Here is a 16,796-nt window from a genome sequence, read left to right on the forward strand (position 1 = left end):
TCGCCGCGTAGGTAACTGTCGAATAAAATTTGTCATTTTATTAACACGTTTTGTAGTTTAAACGGCACTTTTGAGTAGGAAAACGACATTTTTCGTCGATATTACTGCTTAAATATGGAAAAATTGTCGTTTTTACGCTACAGATGCGCGATTTACGTCAAAACAACAAGAAAAGGAGCAAACCTGAACAATTTTCCAGCTGTCTTCCATGTTTTTTGCCCTAAAAACCCTTTAAAACATCAGGAAATACTTAAATAAAAGTCCATACGTTAATCGATTCGCTAAAATTGATTATTTCCCATTAAATTAACGCTTCTTACGACGACCAAACCCAACATCTCTGCCGTCAGCTGTTTACCGTTTACAACCAGGCGTAGAGGGGTGTCAACTCTGATGCTCTTGTAACAGAATTCCTGAAAATAAGAGAGCATTATCGATTGAATACACGAGAAAGAAATTTCAAACTTGCATACCTTCTCTTTGTGTTTCACTTTCATTATTTTCAAGTTTGGTTCGGGAATGGCCACGGAGTCTCCGATGATCATGCCCCGTCCTTCTGCCAGATTGTAAACCGTCACGGCACAACAGGTCTCTTCGTCATCAATCATGCAGAATGTGCTTAAAAAAAAATATGCACGTGAATAATGGACAAAGATTTGTCTCAAACTCAAGAACAAAAAAGAGAGCAATTACAATGCCACGGGGTCGAAACACGTTACGTTACATACGACTTTTCCAATCACCACCTTGCCACTGTTTGTTCCCGGTTGTAATTGATTTAATTTAATTTGTTCGAACTTCGTTCCTTTCTCCTCTGCAACGGCATTATCTGCATATGGTCCCAAGTGGTGCTTTTTAATCGATTTTAAGAGCATTTGCAGTCTTCTTGCTTTAAGACAACCCTAAAAAAATTTGATTTTTTTCAAATTTCTGTCATTGACGTAAATTCCAAGAGCCGCTTACCTTTTTGACGACCATTTCCTGGATTTGTTGCACATAACCCACAAAGTTTTCGAGGCTGTCTCGGACGTCCGTCCATAGTGGATCGTACTGGATCGCCTTCTCGAATCCGTCTATTGCGCCCTGATAATCTTCTTCATATTTCAGAACCTACGAGGCAAGTTAAACTTTGATTCAGAACCCAAATCTAATCTTTGACCCATGCAATTCACAAATATATCTTAATAACTTACATACTTACTGTAGCACGGTTGTAATGGAGGCAGGGATCGCAACGACTTACAGGGTCTTGGAGCTAAATTTAGAAATAAGATCGTACTAACTAACAATGCAATGGGAATTTGTGCTGCTTATGCAATCAATATTCAGATTACATAATTTTCATTGATAGGCATATGAGAAATTGATGTTGCGAGAATTAAGGAAAAGACTTACCGCCTTCTCATAAGCAGCCATACAAAGCTTCAGAACCTTTGGATTTTGATTTGCAATGAAGAAGAAGCTTAAGTACGCGTTACCCAAAATATCTAAAATATACAATAGGATTTTAATTGTACATTTATACATTTAAATCGGTCGAAGACGACAATACTCACACCAAGACTTTCCGTCTTCCACATCCATTTGCACGGCCTCTCGGGCCTTGTCGATTCCGCTCTGGATGTTGTCTGCCTTCTCCTGGGGAGTATTGCCCAACTGCCTCAGAACCATGGACAGGTTACGCAGCGAGACTTTATTTTTCGACTGAAATTTTCAAGACGGAATTTGATGCGGGGCTCTAAAATACAACAGGAGAAAGAATAGAAAATTACATGTTTTAGGGCTCCTTCGAAACAATTTCGGGCTGCCTGGACGTCTCCTTTCTTCCAGTAGCACTCTCCCAAGTGGTTCCACGCTTCGAACAATTTTGGATTGAGCTTGACGGACTTGGAGAGAGACTCGAGCGCTTCCTGGTCGAAGTCCGACTCCACGTTCAGGATCTGACCTTTCAGCATGTGAAACTGCGCTTTGTTGTTCTCTTCACAGAAAGCTACGAGAATAAAGCAAGCTTTTTAATACAAAGTGAAAAAATCTGAGCTAATTTGTCTATTATATGCAAAATTGTCGCGCTGGCTGCACACACTGTTTAGCATTACGGCTAATTTATCAGTTGTATCGATTACTCACCACGATGCTTTTCTAGAGTCTCTAAAGCACTCTTTACTTTTTCCTTCAGCCGATTGGGCTTATCTTTTGCTTCTTCTATTGGATTCCTTTCAAAGTAATGATCTCGGAAGTCGTACAGATCCGCGACTTGATCCTGACAGAAAGGAAGTCAGAAATTAAAAAAGGGCAAACGGAAATCGGTGGCAACATCTATTAGTGAAATAAATACAGAAGCAATTTAACCGCGTGAGACTCCCCGTTGCCTTAAGTATGTTTCAAAGGCAAGATACACGCGTCGACTCGGACGACTGCATTCGTTCAGCCAATCTATTTACAATTCTTCAATCAATCAATTTCAGAACAAAGTTTAGAGCAGACTGGAGGACGACTCTAAACTTCATTCCAATAGTCCTTGCATTCCTAAACGGGAAGGTTGGTTGTGGCATGTTGCTATGAATGCAGCGGAATAGGTCACCATTCGTAGCAACATACTGAAACTTTCACATTTATGACAGCATGGAACTAATCATAATGGTAAACATTGCATGTGAAGTCTATATATTTTGTACAGAGCCAAATTATAATTCTGCACACAGAAGATTATATATTCAACGCCCGGTTTCTTCCGAATCATGACAATAAAAAGATAGAGGATGCCGACTAACTTTTCGGAAGAGCTAGCCCAATTCGGGGTCTTCGAACATTAAGACGAGGTTATAAACTTGTTAAGCAGAATGGGCGAGTACGGGAACTCGCACAGCATTTGTAGGTTTGCCAGACGTTTTGGTTTGATCGGGAGAGTCCCAATTTCCAAGCGACGTCCCAGTTACCAAAAATTTATGTACAGTACATTAATTGGAAATACAGAGGAGAAACTTTCAGAAACACCTTAAGGAAAGAAACGTGGCCTTAGCGTCGGATGTCGAGGTCAAGCCGCGTTAACATGGAAGCAATCAGTTTTCCCTTCCTACTCCAATGCCATCAAATAAGAGCAAGGACGGGATACAACGAGCCTCGAGTGGCCAACTATTCTTTACCGGTAATTATTAAATCTTGTGTTACCGTGAAATTTAAGTATGTCAAATTGTAACGGGGGAGGCGAGGAGTGCATCTGCCCCCGTCCTAGTTTGATATTGTGAAAATCTGGCAAGTCAGGCCACTTGTATATCAAGCTGCAATGTTACCGAAACGGAATTATAACTTTGCATGCTTTAATAGTGAAATTTTAATAACAACACGTGGAAACATTTAAATAACAATATGCTTCACGTATGGAGCATTAGCGTTAATGCAGACTCCACAATAAATCGTAACGCGACGCGCCGCGCGCCAATTACAACTTACGTAGACGTCATAGCGAATAGCGACGCAGCTGTAAATGCCATAACTTATAAAGCAAGCGCCATGACAGTTGATGACGCGACGTGATGTGCGCGTCGCGTCGCGTCATCAACTGTCATGGCGCTTGCTTTATAAGTTATGGCATGACAGTTACCTACGCGACGTGCACATCGCGTCGCCGCGTAGGTAACTGTCGAATAAAATTTGTCGTTTTATTAACACGTTTTGTAGTTTAAACGGCACTTTTGAGTAGGAAAACGACATTTTTCGTCGATATTACTGCTTAAATATGGAAAAATTGTCGTTTTTACGCTACAGATGCGCGATTTACGTCAAAACAACAAGAAAAGGAGCAAACCTGAACAATTTTCCAGCTGTCTTCCATGTTTTTTGCCCTAAAAACCCTTTAAAACATCAGGAAATACTTAAATAAAAGTCCATACGTTAATCGATTCGCTAAAATTGATTATTTCCCATTAAATTAACGCTTCTTACGACGACCAAACCCAACATCCAGCTAGACCACGCGACCTTTATACTTTCTAAAATGTATATTAGATGGCGCCACTAATCATTTTTCCCTTTTTTTAAAAATAATATAAATAACATTTTAAATTAAATTGTTCGTAAATCATAAATAATGCAAAATTCTAATTCACCTTTTAGATTCTCAAAGATTAAAAAAAAACATTAAAACAATAATTGTGTAGTAAAATATTCTGAAAGATGAACGTATGTGTAATGATGTTTAAATTAATTATAGGAAAAAAAATTCGTTAAAAGTATATAAATATATTTTATTTTTGTTAATTTTTTACGATATGAATGAATTTAATTTTACTCCCGAAACGTAGATGGCGCTTTTTAACTTCTTCTCGGCTGTCGCAGCGCCATTTGCGTTTTAGTAATTAATATCTTTTAAATATAATTATTAAAAAAAATTGGTTTAAAACATTCTTAACTGTAAATAAAATTAAAACAGTTATTTCTTCTAAAGATTTTTATATTTTTAAAGTTTATAAAGTGATTAAATAGATAAAAATTTGTCTCACGTGATTTAAACGATGTGATAAATTTTCCCCGAATCTACTGAAATTTTTGTTAGTATACTGAAATATCGGTAGAACGAACCGTAATATATTTAAATTTTCACTCTATTTTATTAATATTTAACACAATTAATTAACTTTTTATAATTATTTCTGCGTCGATGGATATTATTCGAGATTTATTGAAAGATGTTTCTTGACGTCTACCGAAATATCAGTAGCACGTCGTAGATTGAGAAAATGGTGCTGAACAAGCTACTAGAAAACGCAAATCCTTTAATATATTCCACTTTAACTGAAAGACAGACGACCAAACAGGAAGAGGATGAAAGTATAACGGACGATTTCGATTCTAGGGAAATATTTGATATCCTTTATTTTAGAATATACGTAGAAATTGCTGTTTTAGTTATTATGGTATATTGGACATGCTGCATCTATACAAAAATTCCCTACAGGGAATTTTTGTGTAGATGCAGCATGTTCAGTATACCCAAAGGGGTATACCAAATTATATTAGTTTTCACAGAGCAGGAGGCTTTACACTATTCTACCATTGGATAATTGGAGTGAAAAAATAATTAGAAATTTGATATAACAGAGGAGTCTAGTAAAAACAAGTTTATGGAACACTGTATTAAGGAGACGCACATGTTTGGTTATAGACAGTAAATGTATGTTTCAGCCTGTTATAGAGACATGTGCGAACATGTTACTTAGTGAAGTTTGCACTGGCACAGTGGTTTTCGACTGGATGCCGCGACGAACCTTTGCGGGTGTCGGAAAATATATTGCCGAGCACTCGAGCGGCACCGTCTTGTAGCTGTGAGGTGGCTTAGTAGTGCTCCGTCAGGTTCGTACTTCCAGAGTTGGAGCATTACCTTGGTCCTTCTATATTCGTCCAGCTGCCAGTGACGAAGTTATGGTCTCCGGAAACTCGGTAATGCCGTTTGGCAGGATGGAGCCTAACTTCTTGGAGTTAGTCGACTGTTAAAGCTGTTTTGGACTTTGATGTTTATTTATTACGATGCGTGGTAACACAAAAAGTAAATTCATATTAAAGTTTGTTCTATACTTGTTGTGGGGAAAAAATTTTTTTAAACTTTTATTTATGTTATGAAAAAAATAATTTAATGATTGATTATTCACCTAGCAGTTGACCGGTGGTTTACATGATTGTTTATGGTGGTCGATGACAGGGTTTTCCTTCATTGAGAACATTGCAAATGTGGCAGCTGCGAAAGGATAAGCGCATTTAATAACAGGTATTTTGTAAAAAATGTGCACCCGAAATGCAGATCCCTCGTTATCTTCTAAAGACCCGATAATGCCTCGTCATATGGCCAACTACCAGAAGTAGTTTTGTTTGATTATTTTCTCCATCACTATGAGTGAGGTAATCTGTTATTCTTATGTGTCTGAAAATGGAGTCTTATAATGCTTCCTGTAAAAATGGCTTGTCTAAACCTGCTGATCCATGTGTATGTAAAAGATGGACTAATTATATATGGATTTCTATAATCACAAGTAATCTATATATATAATTACACATGGATCAGCACGTTTAGATATATATACGTTTACATATATAGATTACTTGTGATTATAGAAATCCGTATATAATTAGTCCATCTCTTACAGATGGACTAATTTGCATGGATTTCTGCTTACATGGTCGACAATAGGAGTCCTCTATAAACAATAATTGCATTTGCTTTCATCACTTAGACTACTGTTACATTTTTTACACTTGGACTGTAGCTAATAGGCCTAGTGTTACTTGAAAAAAGAAATAGTCAATCTTTTCGTTTTCTCTTCTAGTTTTTATTTATTTTTGGCTACTGGACTTGTATTATAACACTTACATGCATTACTGAAAAGTGTACTAATTCATATTATTTGGTCATCGACACACGTGCTGCATTAGTTGCTTTATTTGGTTATAGTGACATAGAATTACATGCCTTAAACTGTTCTGTAATTCTCTCTTCACCCACAGGATATACTATATCATAGCACTGGCAGTTATTTATTTCAGGAGGATGTGTTGATGTACAATGGAATGATTGTTTAGTGAATTTACAAATAAAATAAAATTACTGTTATATTCTTCCTTTTTCCCCCACAATATTTGAACTGGGGTGTCGTTGTCTTACCTCCGAAGATTTGTACTGGATTTGCATATAGGATACTGTACAAGCATTATCGATGGCATTATTTGATTGTAAAGGGCTAATGTTATTTACTATACAAAAATAATATAAATTACCAAATGCAGATGTGTTATTTAGATTAGAAGAAAAAGGATGTATACATTATTATATATGGTAACATTACCCGACTATGTACATTGTCTAACATGCTTAATAGCTACATTTCTCTTTAATTTTACAAGATCTTATCTAGACACAACTTGGCAATTTGCGTACGATTACGTAATAATTTAGATAGCTTTTTGAATTATTTAATACACATAAAAATATATTTGTTGAAACGTTTGTTGCTAGACCAGTGTATAAGCATAACCGTTACTTAATGCAATGCCGATTACAGTTTTAAACCTTAATCTGTCTTAAATATGATAAGAGGCATAAACGATCCGGAACATCCATTAACTTTAGAGGAACTAAATGTCATAGAAGAAAGCAAAGTGAAGGTAAGGGCTAAAAGTTTTGATTTGTAATGTGTAGAAAATTGTTTTATAATCTCGACGACGTTCAAACGTAGGTCGACAATGCAAATAATAGCGTCGCGGTAGAATTTACGCCTACGATACCCCACTGTAGTATGGCCACACTGATCGGGTTGGCGATCAGAGTGAAGCTGCTGAGGGCGTTACCCGAAAGATTTAAGGTAAGTGATTATTAAGAATTTTTTTCAAACAAACATAGTATATTATAAAAAATAAAGTTGTAGTGCAAACTTGATGTAAATTAAAACTATGGATGTTAACTTGTGAGGTTATTCTGTGCATTTGAACACAAAGACGAGTTGTTAAGTGGCTCAAAAACATTTTTCATTTAAATTTAATTACGATAAAGTTTTACATAAGATTATGTCGTAATGAATTTGGCATAAATCATGTCTAAATCTGAAATCTACAGCTCCACAGACATGGGAGTGAGGAGAAATAAATGATTCACAAATTGGAAAAGAGAATCTGTACATTGTGTTCAGCACATCTGAATTTTTAGGATTTTTCAGCTTCCTGAATTGCACTTTGGTTATTTTTTCCACTACGGTGAATTTATCTTACTGAATAAATGCAATTTATTCACCAGTAGAAGGTGACATTACAGATATCTTATTTGATTTATAAATAGTCCCCCATCCCTACATCTACTGTGCTGCAGAATTCAGATTTAGACCTTCGATCTAATGAATCTATGGATCAATTTTCCAGCCATTTACTTAATTTGGGTTACTCCCCCCTTCGTCCTCAATAACCGGAATAAAGTAAATGGCTGGAAAATTGATCCGTACACTCACGAACTGAAGTCAACTGCCAGTTTGATTTGAGGTCAGCTTTGTGATCGGTCTCTTGCCACGTCCTCACTTAAGTTGGCTCCGTACATTTTGTATTTGTCAAATCTGCGCAAATATCTGGCTGGTACTGAGTAGTGCGGACGATTTACTCGTTACTATTATTTGGTATTTGCCATTTCCCACTTCCTGCCAGTATATTGTGCCAAATCAAAGGGGACAAGTGGGCAATTCTTTGGCATTTGGCAAATACAAAACGTGTGGAGTCAGCTTTAGGTCATTTTCCACCTCGTCTCATAGGTTTGAGCTATTCTTACTTAAATATCTTCTTTATTTTACTAACTATTCTTTTCGTAACCGTCTTCGAGTGCCCATATTTCAAGATTTGATTCTTTAATCGGCACCACTTCCATATTTTTCAAGAGAAATTTATTAATATTACTGTAAATATTTAGAGTAATCAAACTCATTTTTGGACTATCTTATAGTAATTTTTAATTAGAAAATGTTAGTAATTTCATTAAACTGAATACTTTTACTATTATTAATTTAGGTTGACGTGTACATTTCTCCCGGAACTCATGCTTCGGAAGATGCAGGTTTGTGTTTTTAAACTATTAAGTTCTTTTGTTTCCCAAACTAACAAACAGGTATCGCTAATGCACAGTTTGATATGTAAATTTAATGTCGAAACACTTTAAATATAAGTTATTAAGGAGATTCAAAAGCTTTTTAAAATGTCTTGGATCAAACAGTTATTAACTATAACTCCACATAAAATTAGAGGGACTGTGGGATGCTACTAAAGTGTCCATAAATGAAGGGACACACTGTGAGACTGTGTTTGGATGTGTTAACGTACATTTTTGAGTAGATGCAATGCATTCGTATGCAGAATTGTGCATAAGTTAGTAAAATGTTTGCATTGCATGGAAAGTTTTAGGTTCAAACACATCTCTCTCTATTGGTTAATTAATTTTACCATCTTGAACCTTCTTTTAAAGGCATCGTCCTGCCATTTGGGACCCGGGAAAAGTCTTAGTTTGTTCCAAAATTTTCACAGGGAAGTCCGGAGATTTTTCACTTTGATTTCGGGCCCATCTTTTGCCAATCAGTTGGCCGACCAGATCCAATATTGCCCATTAGAAAGCTTTTTTAATGCCTGCACGGCAGGAAGAATTAAACAAAATTTTGTTTTTGTTATTACATGATTAAGTAAATTTAAATTGCCTATTAATTTAATTATAATTCATTTTCGTAGTATTATATATTTTAACTTTCCCCGGCATTACTTTCTTTTCTTTAACGTCATGCAATTTTTCAGTTAACAAACAACTTGCAGACAAGGAGAGGGTTGCCGCCGCTCTGGAAAATTCTTACCTGTTGGAAGTCGTAAATCAGTGTCTCTCCTCCAAGCGGTGATTTCTCCTAGCGTGTATTCTTAAACATTGTATATTTATCAATAAAAAATAGTATTTAAGGATTAAAATTTCATAATTTATTTGTCTTTTGGATCGGGCTATATTGTATTTGTTACGAACAAAGTATTGCCAATTCTAGTTTATCTGGACCAATTTATGACTTTACAGAAGTGTTGCAAACAGAATACAAATTGTGTATACGAACCAGTTATTTTCTAGCCCCCGAAATGTTTTGTGTATAAATTTTAATATTTTGACGATTGATATTTTACATAAACACACATTTTAATAAATAATACCTACTATAATTACTTAAGAAGTAACAAAAATTAAAACACTTGTCAAATCTTAATCGTGTTGTAATCATACTATCGTACTCCTTTGTTGATCTCGTTTGGGGTTTATTGAGATAGTCATGCATTGTTTGTACTTTTTATGAATTTTATGCGTATCGTCATAATTTGGACCATTCTAAATCAGTCTTCCTGTGGTAGTATTGGCAGCATTGTAAGCCAGCCGTGCAATCCGCTACGTACCTTGAGAAACTTTTAATTGTTGAAGATTTAGTATTGATTTGAGTTGTGGTGATGAAACTCATCTCAAAGTACCGCTAGTGATAAAAACCCAAAATTTTGTAAATTCTGTTAGTAACCACAGATGCCTGTACATTGGGACACGTGTCCCCTTTTCCTAATCCTCAAGGAGGTCCCAAATTCCATTATCGACGAACAACAAAATTCATGACTAATAGCCTATTCTGCAAATATAAAAGAAACCAACGAACAATATTTGTCCATTGTCCTATGCAACTTTGTATGTTGATCAAAATCTGGCCTCGAAAACGAGGAACTTTTCTTGTTCTCGAGGCCAGGTTAGCTCCGATTGTAACCAATCATCTCGTGGAATCGCCGATCCGACATCGAATTGTAGTTTGAAGCTTCTTGCATTGCATGCATTGCTGTTAGTAACTATTTGTTCTTTCATCGGTTTTGCCAAATGCAAACACCAAATTATCTTGTTAATTTCAATACAACATGTTCCATCTTTTTACATTGAGTCGCGTTCGATTCTTCAACATCGCGTGGAATGACATCCGAAGCACGCTCGTCTTTGCAGTTGCTTGACAATTGAGACTTGTGGGTTCTGGCACAACTCAAAGCTTGGCCAAAAAATTGCGACACCGACAAAATCAGAGTGCGACTGTTTATCGTGGCAAGGTTCTCGGCAATTTGTAGGAATAATTATACAAACTTTGCAACAGAATTAATTTCCAAATTTTATTGAAAATTATCTTAACATTGCATATATTTATATACAGTATATATATATTTATTTTTTTAAGTTTTTATTTTTACATTAACTGCAATAATATGAATAATACTTATTTACAATATAACATTTTGTATATTAATACTTACATATTTGTACAATATGAATAATAATTATTTACAATATAACATTTTGTATATTAATACTTACATATTTGTACAATATGAATAATAATTATTTACAATATAACATTTTGTATATTAATACTTACATATTTGTACAATATGAATAATAATTATTTACAATATAACATTTTGTAGATATACAATATATAAATAAATATCTTTGATTATATTTATAACGTCGCTCGCGAGCACAAATGAATGCATTTGACGTACGAGATCGTCCGTAATTTCCAATATAGAAATTCATAAAATAAATAAATATTTGTATATATGTTAACAATATAATACATGCAGGCAACTTGCAACATTTATATATCAATATATAAAATAAACTATTTTATTCTATTGGAAATAACTGAAGGTAAGGGCGGTTGTCGTAGATTTCGAAATCGTAGAGCGGGGCATCCATGACGGGATTCAGAATGTATTGCTCCACCATGTTTTCGCTTCTGGTCGGCATCATTTCCCAGTTGGTTGCATTGGGAAAATGGTGCGAACAGGAATGGATTGCGTTCGGAATTGATGTGTAACAAGTATTTTGGTCGATCACTGCAAGGGGTGCCCTAGACGGAGAGGACCGCTTGGTCTTGAAGAATTCTATGTCGTTAGGTCTGTATTGCTTGTTTTCTTCTTCCGTCATCAGAAAGTGATAAATCTTTTCGCTCAGAGTTTTATCCATGTGGCTGAAAACTGATTCCAGTGCGAACGACTCTTCCAAATTAGTCAGCTCAGACTCGCAGGAGTGATAGACCAGCGGCGAAATGTTTGGATCGAGAAGATGGTTTACGTCTGTGACGGAATCTGTTGAACTTCCGGAAGCTTTTATTTCTTCCGGACTCAAGATGTCTATGACCTTTTCTTCTTCCCAGTTAACACTCTCTTCAGGTTCCTCTTTCATTTGCGGTACTTCCTGAGGGCGCCGCTGGATGCCATTCTGGCCATTTCCTCGAACGTTCCACCAGTAGTGGGTGCTCGGCTTCTTGTGGGTCTCGGCGCTCTTCGAAGCCGAAATTCTAGTGGAAGGCCGACCGTATTTATTCTGCAGAAGGATGTGCTGACGGTGCAAAGCCGCTTGAAGAGCCATCTGTAAATAGATAAGTATATATAGTCATCTTTTTGGTAGGTATCACTTGCTTAATTAACACACCACTTTGTGATTGGTGAACTGGGAATTTTACACCCCCATAATGGCCAATTCTTTTGTATGGTCTAAAGCAAATGTTTCTTTAAAAATCTTTTATGAAATGTTGATATAATATAATCTGGATTTTCCAAGGATTTTGGGACTGCACACCTTTGGTTCTGTTGGGACTACTACACTCTTTCTGTCTAGAATAATAGTGGCTCACTGTTGACAAAATTGTAAAAATGAAAATAATCTTTCTAATAATATTCTCCAGATGCTTTGATCCATCTTCAAACTGGATCTCTCCAACTACTGTTATAGTGATTGATAAAATCCAGTTTGAAGCCTTGTAAACTCGTGTTTTTAACAATTCATGGTCTCTAGTATATGTCGACAAATTCCCAGAGTTCCAAACGGTTCTTGAATCTTGCTCCTTTGCTCTACCATTTCACAAGTCTGTGTTAGATCAGTGGTTTTCAAAGCACACTCATTTCACAGTCAACTGACCCTAATCATTTTCCTAAATTGCAATTATATTCTATATTTTACATGCCAATCTTTTAGTTTATTGAATAAAGAAACCATTTTGGCACACACTTAAGGTGATGTTTACTAGATAAGAAGTGAGCCTAATTTGTCCACAACTCAGTTTAAGCAATTTGCAGGTTGTATTCCAGTTTCCACAATGTACAAGAGGTTTGAAANATATAATCTGGATTTTCCAAGGATTTTGGGACTGCACACCTTTGGTTCTGTTGGGACTACTACACTCTTTCTGTCTAGAATAATAGTGGCTCACTGTTGACAAAATTGTAAAAATGAAAATAATCTTTCTAATAATATTCTCCAGATGATTTGATCCATCTTCAAACTGGATCTCTCCAATTACTGTTATAGTGATTGATAAAATCCAGTTTGAAGCCTTGTAAACTCGTGTTTTTAACAATTCATGGTCTCTAGTATATGTCGACAAATTCCCAGAGTTCCGAACGGTTCTTGAATCTTGCTCCTTTGCTCTACCATTTCACAAGTCTGTGTTAGATCAGTGGTTTTCAAAGCACACTCATTTCACAGTCAACTGACCCTAATCATTTTCCTAAATTGCAATTATATTCTATATTTTACATGCCAATCTTTTAGTTTATTGAATAAAGAAACCATTTTGGCACACACTTAAGGTGATGTTTACTAGATAAGAAGTGAGCCTAATTTGTCCACAACTCAGTTTAAGCAATTTGCAGGTTGTATTCCAGTTTCCACAATGTACAAGAGGTTTGAAATTCTGTACATATTAACATATGTACAGAATTTCAAACCTCTTCAGTGTGAGATCTGAGCCAAAACTCTGGGATAGGTCTATAAGAATGGCCTTTTGAGGCCATTCTTATAGACCTACGTATTTGAATCTCCTTTTCAAAATTATCCCTGGAGTATTTGTTATATGTAGAACAAAGGCTGCAAGCCTCTTTTACATATTATAAATATGTAAAAGAGGCAGAAGAGCCTACAATTCCTCTTTCCAGTTAATCCATTGGAAGAAAAGGTAGGACTTCTTTTAGAGTACAGAAGTGGTATAGTTCAGACAAAGATGATTTTCCGAACCTCTATTCATATCACCTCACTCAAGGTACATTAACAGATACCCAATTTCAGGCTTTCCAAACCCATTCCCAGTAATCTTTCCTGCTAACTGGAGTAACCAGAAACAGGTTGGTTGAGGCAGGAAATTGGGCATTTGTCTGTACTACTAGAGTGAGGTGATGTAACTTGAACAGAGGCTCAGAAATTCTTCTTTCTCTGCAATATACCACTGGGACATCCTAAAGGAAGCCAAAGACCTTCCTTTTCTGCCAACCAGAGTAAGTTTTCGAGCTTCCTTCACGGATGACCAAGCGGTATACTGTGGACAGAGAGGATTTTCTGAACCCGTATCATCTCACTCGAGTTAAATTGACAAATACCCAATTTCGAGGCATAAATTCAAAAAAAAAAAAAATCACACCCCAAAATAGAACCTTACCTGGCACTTGGCAATCCTGGAAGTGTTACCACTCCTCTTCTTATAACTCAATCTAGACTTGATATTGGAGGGCTTCCTCGAGACCTTGGACAGGAGGTCGTGACGTCCACGCAGGAACCACTCGTTTCGAAATTCGTGAAAATCCTGTTGGCCCAACCTCTTGGTGGACTCCCTGTTGTAGTGGTTTACCTTGCGGAAACCGTAAAGATTGAGCTGCCGGATGAAACTAGTTATGTTGCTAGTTTTAAAAATGTCGACGTTGCTCTCCAGATATTCCTCCTGAAATTTCGGGTAATCCAGGATGATGGAATCGCCCTGATGGCTCCAGTTGATGGCACCCGTCTGGCACTCGTTGACGATCTTCCATAATTTCTGAGGGAAACGCATCGATAACAATGACTGACCTTCGCTATACTTCTTCGAATAGGTAAAAGAATACATTATCGTTCTTCTTCGTGTTCTTTTTTTCATAATTCTCCCCGCTGTTCCAATCGCGCACGTGTTTCCGATTACGTCAGTTACATCGTAATCGAAATATTTTCAAATTTCGTCATCACTGCTAGCCAATTAGAGTTCGTTATAATTATTATTTTAGAGCATTAAATAAATTTTTGGGGGACATTTTTTAAGGCAAACCGTTTTTTATCTTTAATAAATTTACCAGTAAAATATTAAAATAAACATTATTTATTTGATTTTTTTAAGATTAAGATTGAAAAAAATTGTTTAAATTAATAAAATTACATAATAATCCCGCACTCGCGTTACTAAAGCAACCGAAGCTCGAGATTTTTAAACTTTTATTATTAAAGCGTCGATTAAATTGTTAACGGTTATTAAATATACAAAACGTCGATAAAATTCGGTTTAAGTATTTATGTGCAAAAATGATTTAATTTAAAATCGTAGTTTTGATGCGGAATTGAAGTTGTTTATAATGTTGCCATAGCAATCCGCCATATTTACAAAACGAACCTACGACGTAAGTATAATTTAATTTTAATTTAAAATCGCGTAAATACGATTATATTAATTATTTTAAACGATTATAAAATTATATTCATCGATAATTTATATGAAGAATACGACGAAAAAGGTGATGACGTTAAAAATATTTAATTATTCAGCACGTGCAGGCGCCATGTTGAAAATATATTTATTTATTTATTAAGCTTTTGATGCTTTATGGATAAGGTGTATATATACTTTTTCGTTTTGTTTATTTTCACTTAAAAGCAATTTGAAGTTTTAATGTATTTGATTATTATTTTGGAGACGGGAAATTTAAATTTTAAGTAAGCAAAACAAACCAATGGCATAATCCGTTTCATATAAAACGGATTATGCCATTGGTTTGTTTACTTCGATGCTTACAATTATAAACACACTTTAAAGCTGATACTTTAATGTAATGTTTGTGTTTTAGATGAAGGAAATTTTTTGAAATTCGCTAATAGAAAAGTTTTATACACAAAATTAAAAATTTACATTCTGCCAAATTAAATAATTTTTGATGGCATGTACACTGTACAATTTCTGTTTTATTTATTTAAGGGCAAAACCTCAAAATTTTAAGGAGTCCAAGGTATTATGGGTTCTAGCTCACAGTCCTATTTGCACTTATTAGTGACATTAATACGAAATAATATTTAAATTTACATTTATCTTCTGCGTTAAATCATCTCCAGCAATGGTTGAATCCGTAATGCTCTTATATCAATCCTAGAACTCCTTAGAAATTTCAATAGTTTTAATAGTTTCAATAGTTTTACATATCCTTTCAATGTCGGCAGCTGCGAACTTGTTTGATCTGGTAGTAAACAGGTTAAAAACGTCTGCAATTTTTCAATATGGCGGATTCCGAGAAGGACTTAATGACTTGTGGCACAGTCAGAAGGATGCTTGTCAACATATTTGAGAAAGATTGCCGCCATTTTGAGGAAAGGTGGCGTTAGTCAGATGGGACTTTAACTGGAGATGATGTAAGGTTACCAATCACGTGACAAAATAGATTTGCTCCTCCTGACAGAGGAAAAATTGATTAAATTGTTTCATAATGCCACACATGTTCTGTAACGCTGCATTATTAAAAGCAGAAGAATCATATACTGTATTTAATATATATTGAAATACGACACATTTTAATATAAATTAACCCGTAAATATGCGAGAAAACACCTATATTCCCCCTCTTCTAGAGGATTCATTTTCATGAATGAATGATATGACATCACCATTCTTTAAAAATACATGTATAGAAGAGAAATAATGCAAAATAAATAATATATATATATCTCATTATCATTAATGTACACATGTTTAATGGTAGATACTGTATTATTAATTAAATGAGTCGTTTCCAAGTTAGTAGAATTACCAATATGGCGGCTAACGTATGACACACTCGTAACAAATTAATTATAGAATTTGAATAATTAAATTATTGTTTATTACATTTTAAAATAAGACGAACGTTTATGAATAACAAACAAATCGGCGACGAATTAATTAATTAATTTTTATTAATAAATGGCGCATACGAAATTAGAGCTATGAATTGTTTAACGGTTGGACATTTTGTTTGTTGGTTGCTAAGGTAACGAATTAATTAAATTCGGATTTATATTTACAAATAATTAAATAAAATAATCAGATATTAATATTTAATTATAATTTATCTTTTGAAATAATAATTTGGAAACGATTTTTATAAAGTTAATTTACGATGCGAAGACGTTGCAGTTGCTATGGTTACAAGATTTTAATTGCTTGTCGCCAAGTTTACGCTAGTTTCGA

General features: G+C 35.2%; 3 protein-coding genes across 3 annotated transcripts; 1 reads left to right on the forward strand and 2 right to left on the reverse strand.

Moving 5' to 3' along the window:
* Nucleotides 1-281: 281 nt before the first annotated feature.
* On the reverse strand, nt 282-4,000 carry LOC111632545 (tetratricopeptide repeat protein 5-like). The gene is made up of 10 exons (XM_023377002.1): nt 3,806-4,000; nt 2,128-2,260; nt 1,773-1,990; nt 1,557-1,704; nt 1,396-1,487; nt 1,202-1,255; nt 964-1,110; nt 694-902; nt 474-618; nt 282-413 (listed from the first exon to the last, which is right to left on the reverse strand). Exons 1-10 carry the CDS (start codon nt 3,830-3,832, stop codon nt 282-284), a joined length of 1,305 nt encoding a protein of 434 aa, XP_023232770.1. The 5' UTR covers nt 3,833-4,000.
* A 579-nt stretch (nt 4,001-4,579) lies between these two features.
* Nucleotides 4,580-9,468, forward strand: LOC111632556 (mitotic spindle-associated MMXD complex subunit MIP18-like). The gene is made up of 5 exons (XM_023377017.1): nt 4,580-4,863; nt 7,073-7,152; nt 7,224-7,349; nt 8,533-8,578; nt 9,304-9,468. The coding sequence occupies exons 1-5, from the start codon at nt 4,737-4,739 to the stop codon at nt 9,399-9,401; spliced, it is 477 nt and encodes a 158-aa protein (XP_023232785.1). The 5' UTR covers nt 4,580-4,736; the 3' UTR covers nt 9,402-9,468.
* Nucleotides 9,469-10,947: 1,479 nt separating this feature from the next.
* Nucleotides 10,948-14,620, reverse strand: LOC111632554 (heat stress transcription factor C-1-like). Its single transcript, XM_023377016.1, has 2 exons — nt 14,001-14,620; nt 10,948-11,938 (listed from the first exon to the last, which is right to left on the reverse strand). The coding sequence occupies exons 1-2, from the start codon at nt 14,469-14,471 to the stop codon at nt 11,192-11,194; spliced, it is 1,218 nt and encodes a 405-aa protein (XP_023232784.1). The 5' UTR covers nt 14,472-14,620; the 3' UTR covers nt 10,948-11,191.
* Between the last annotated feature and the right edge of the window lie 2,176 nt (nt 14,621-16,796).

This window comes from Centruroides sculpturatus, unplaced genomic scaffold, assembly GCF_000671375.1.
Source record: "Centruroides sculpturatus isolate CEXI.00-Female unplaced genomic scaffold, Cexi_2.0 scaffold674, whole genome shotgun sequence".
NCBI lineage: Eukaryota > Metazoa > Arthropoda > Arachnida > Scorpiones > Buthidae > Centruroides > Centruroides sculpturatus.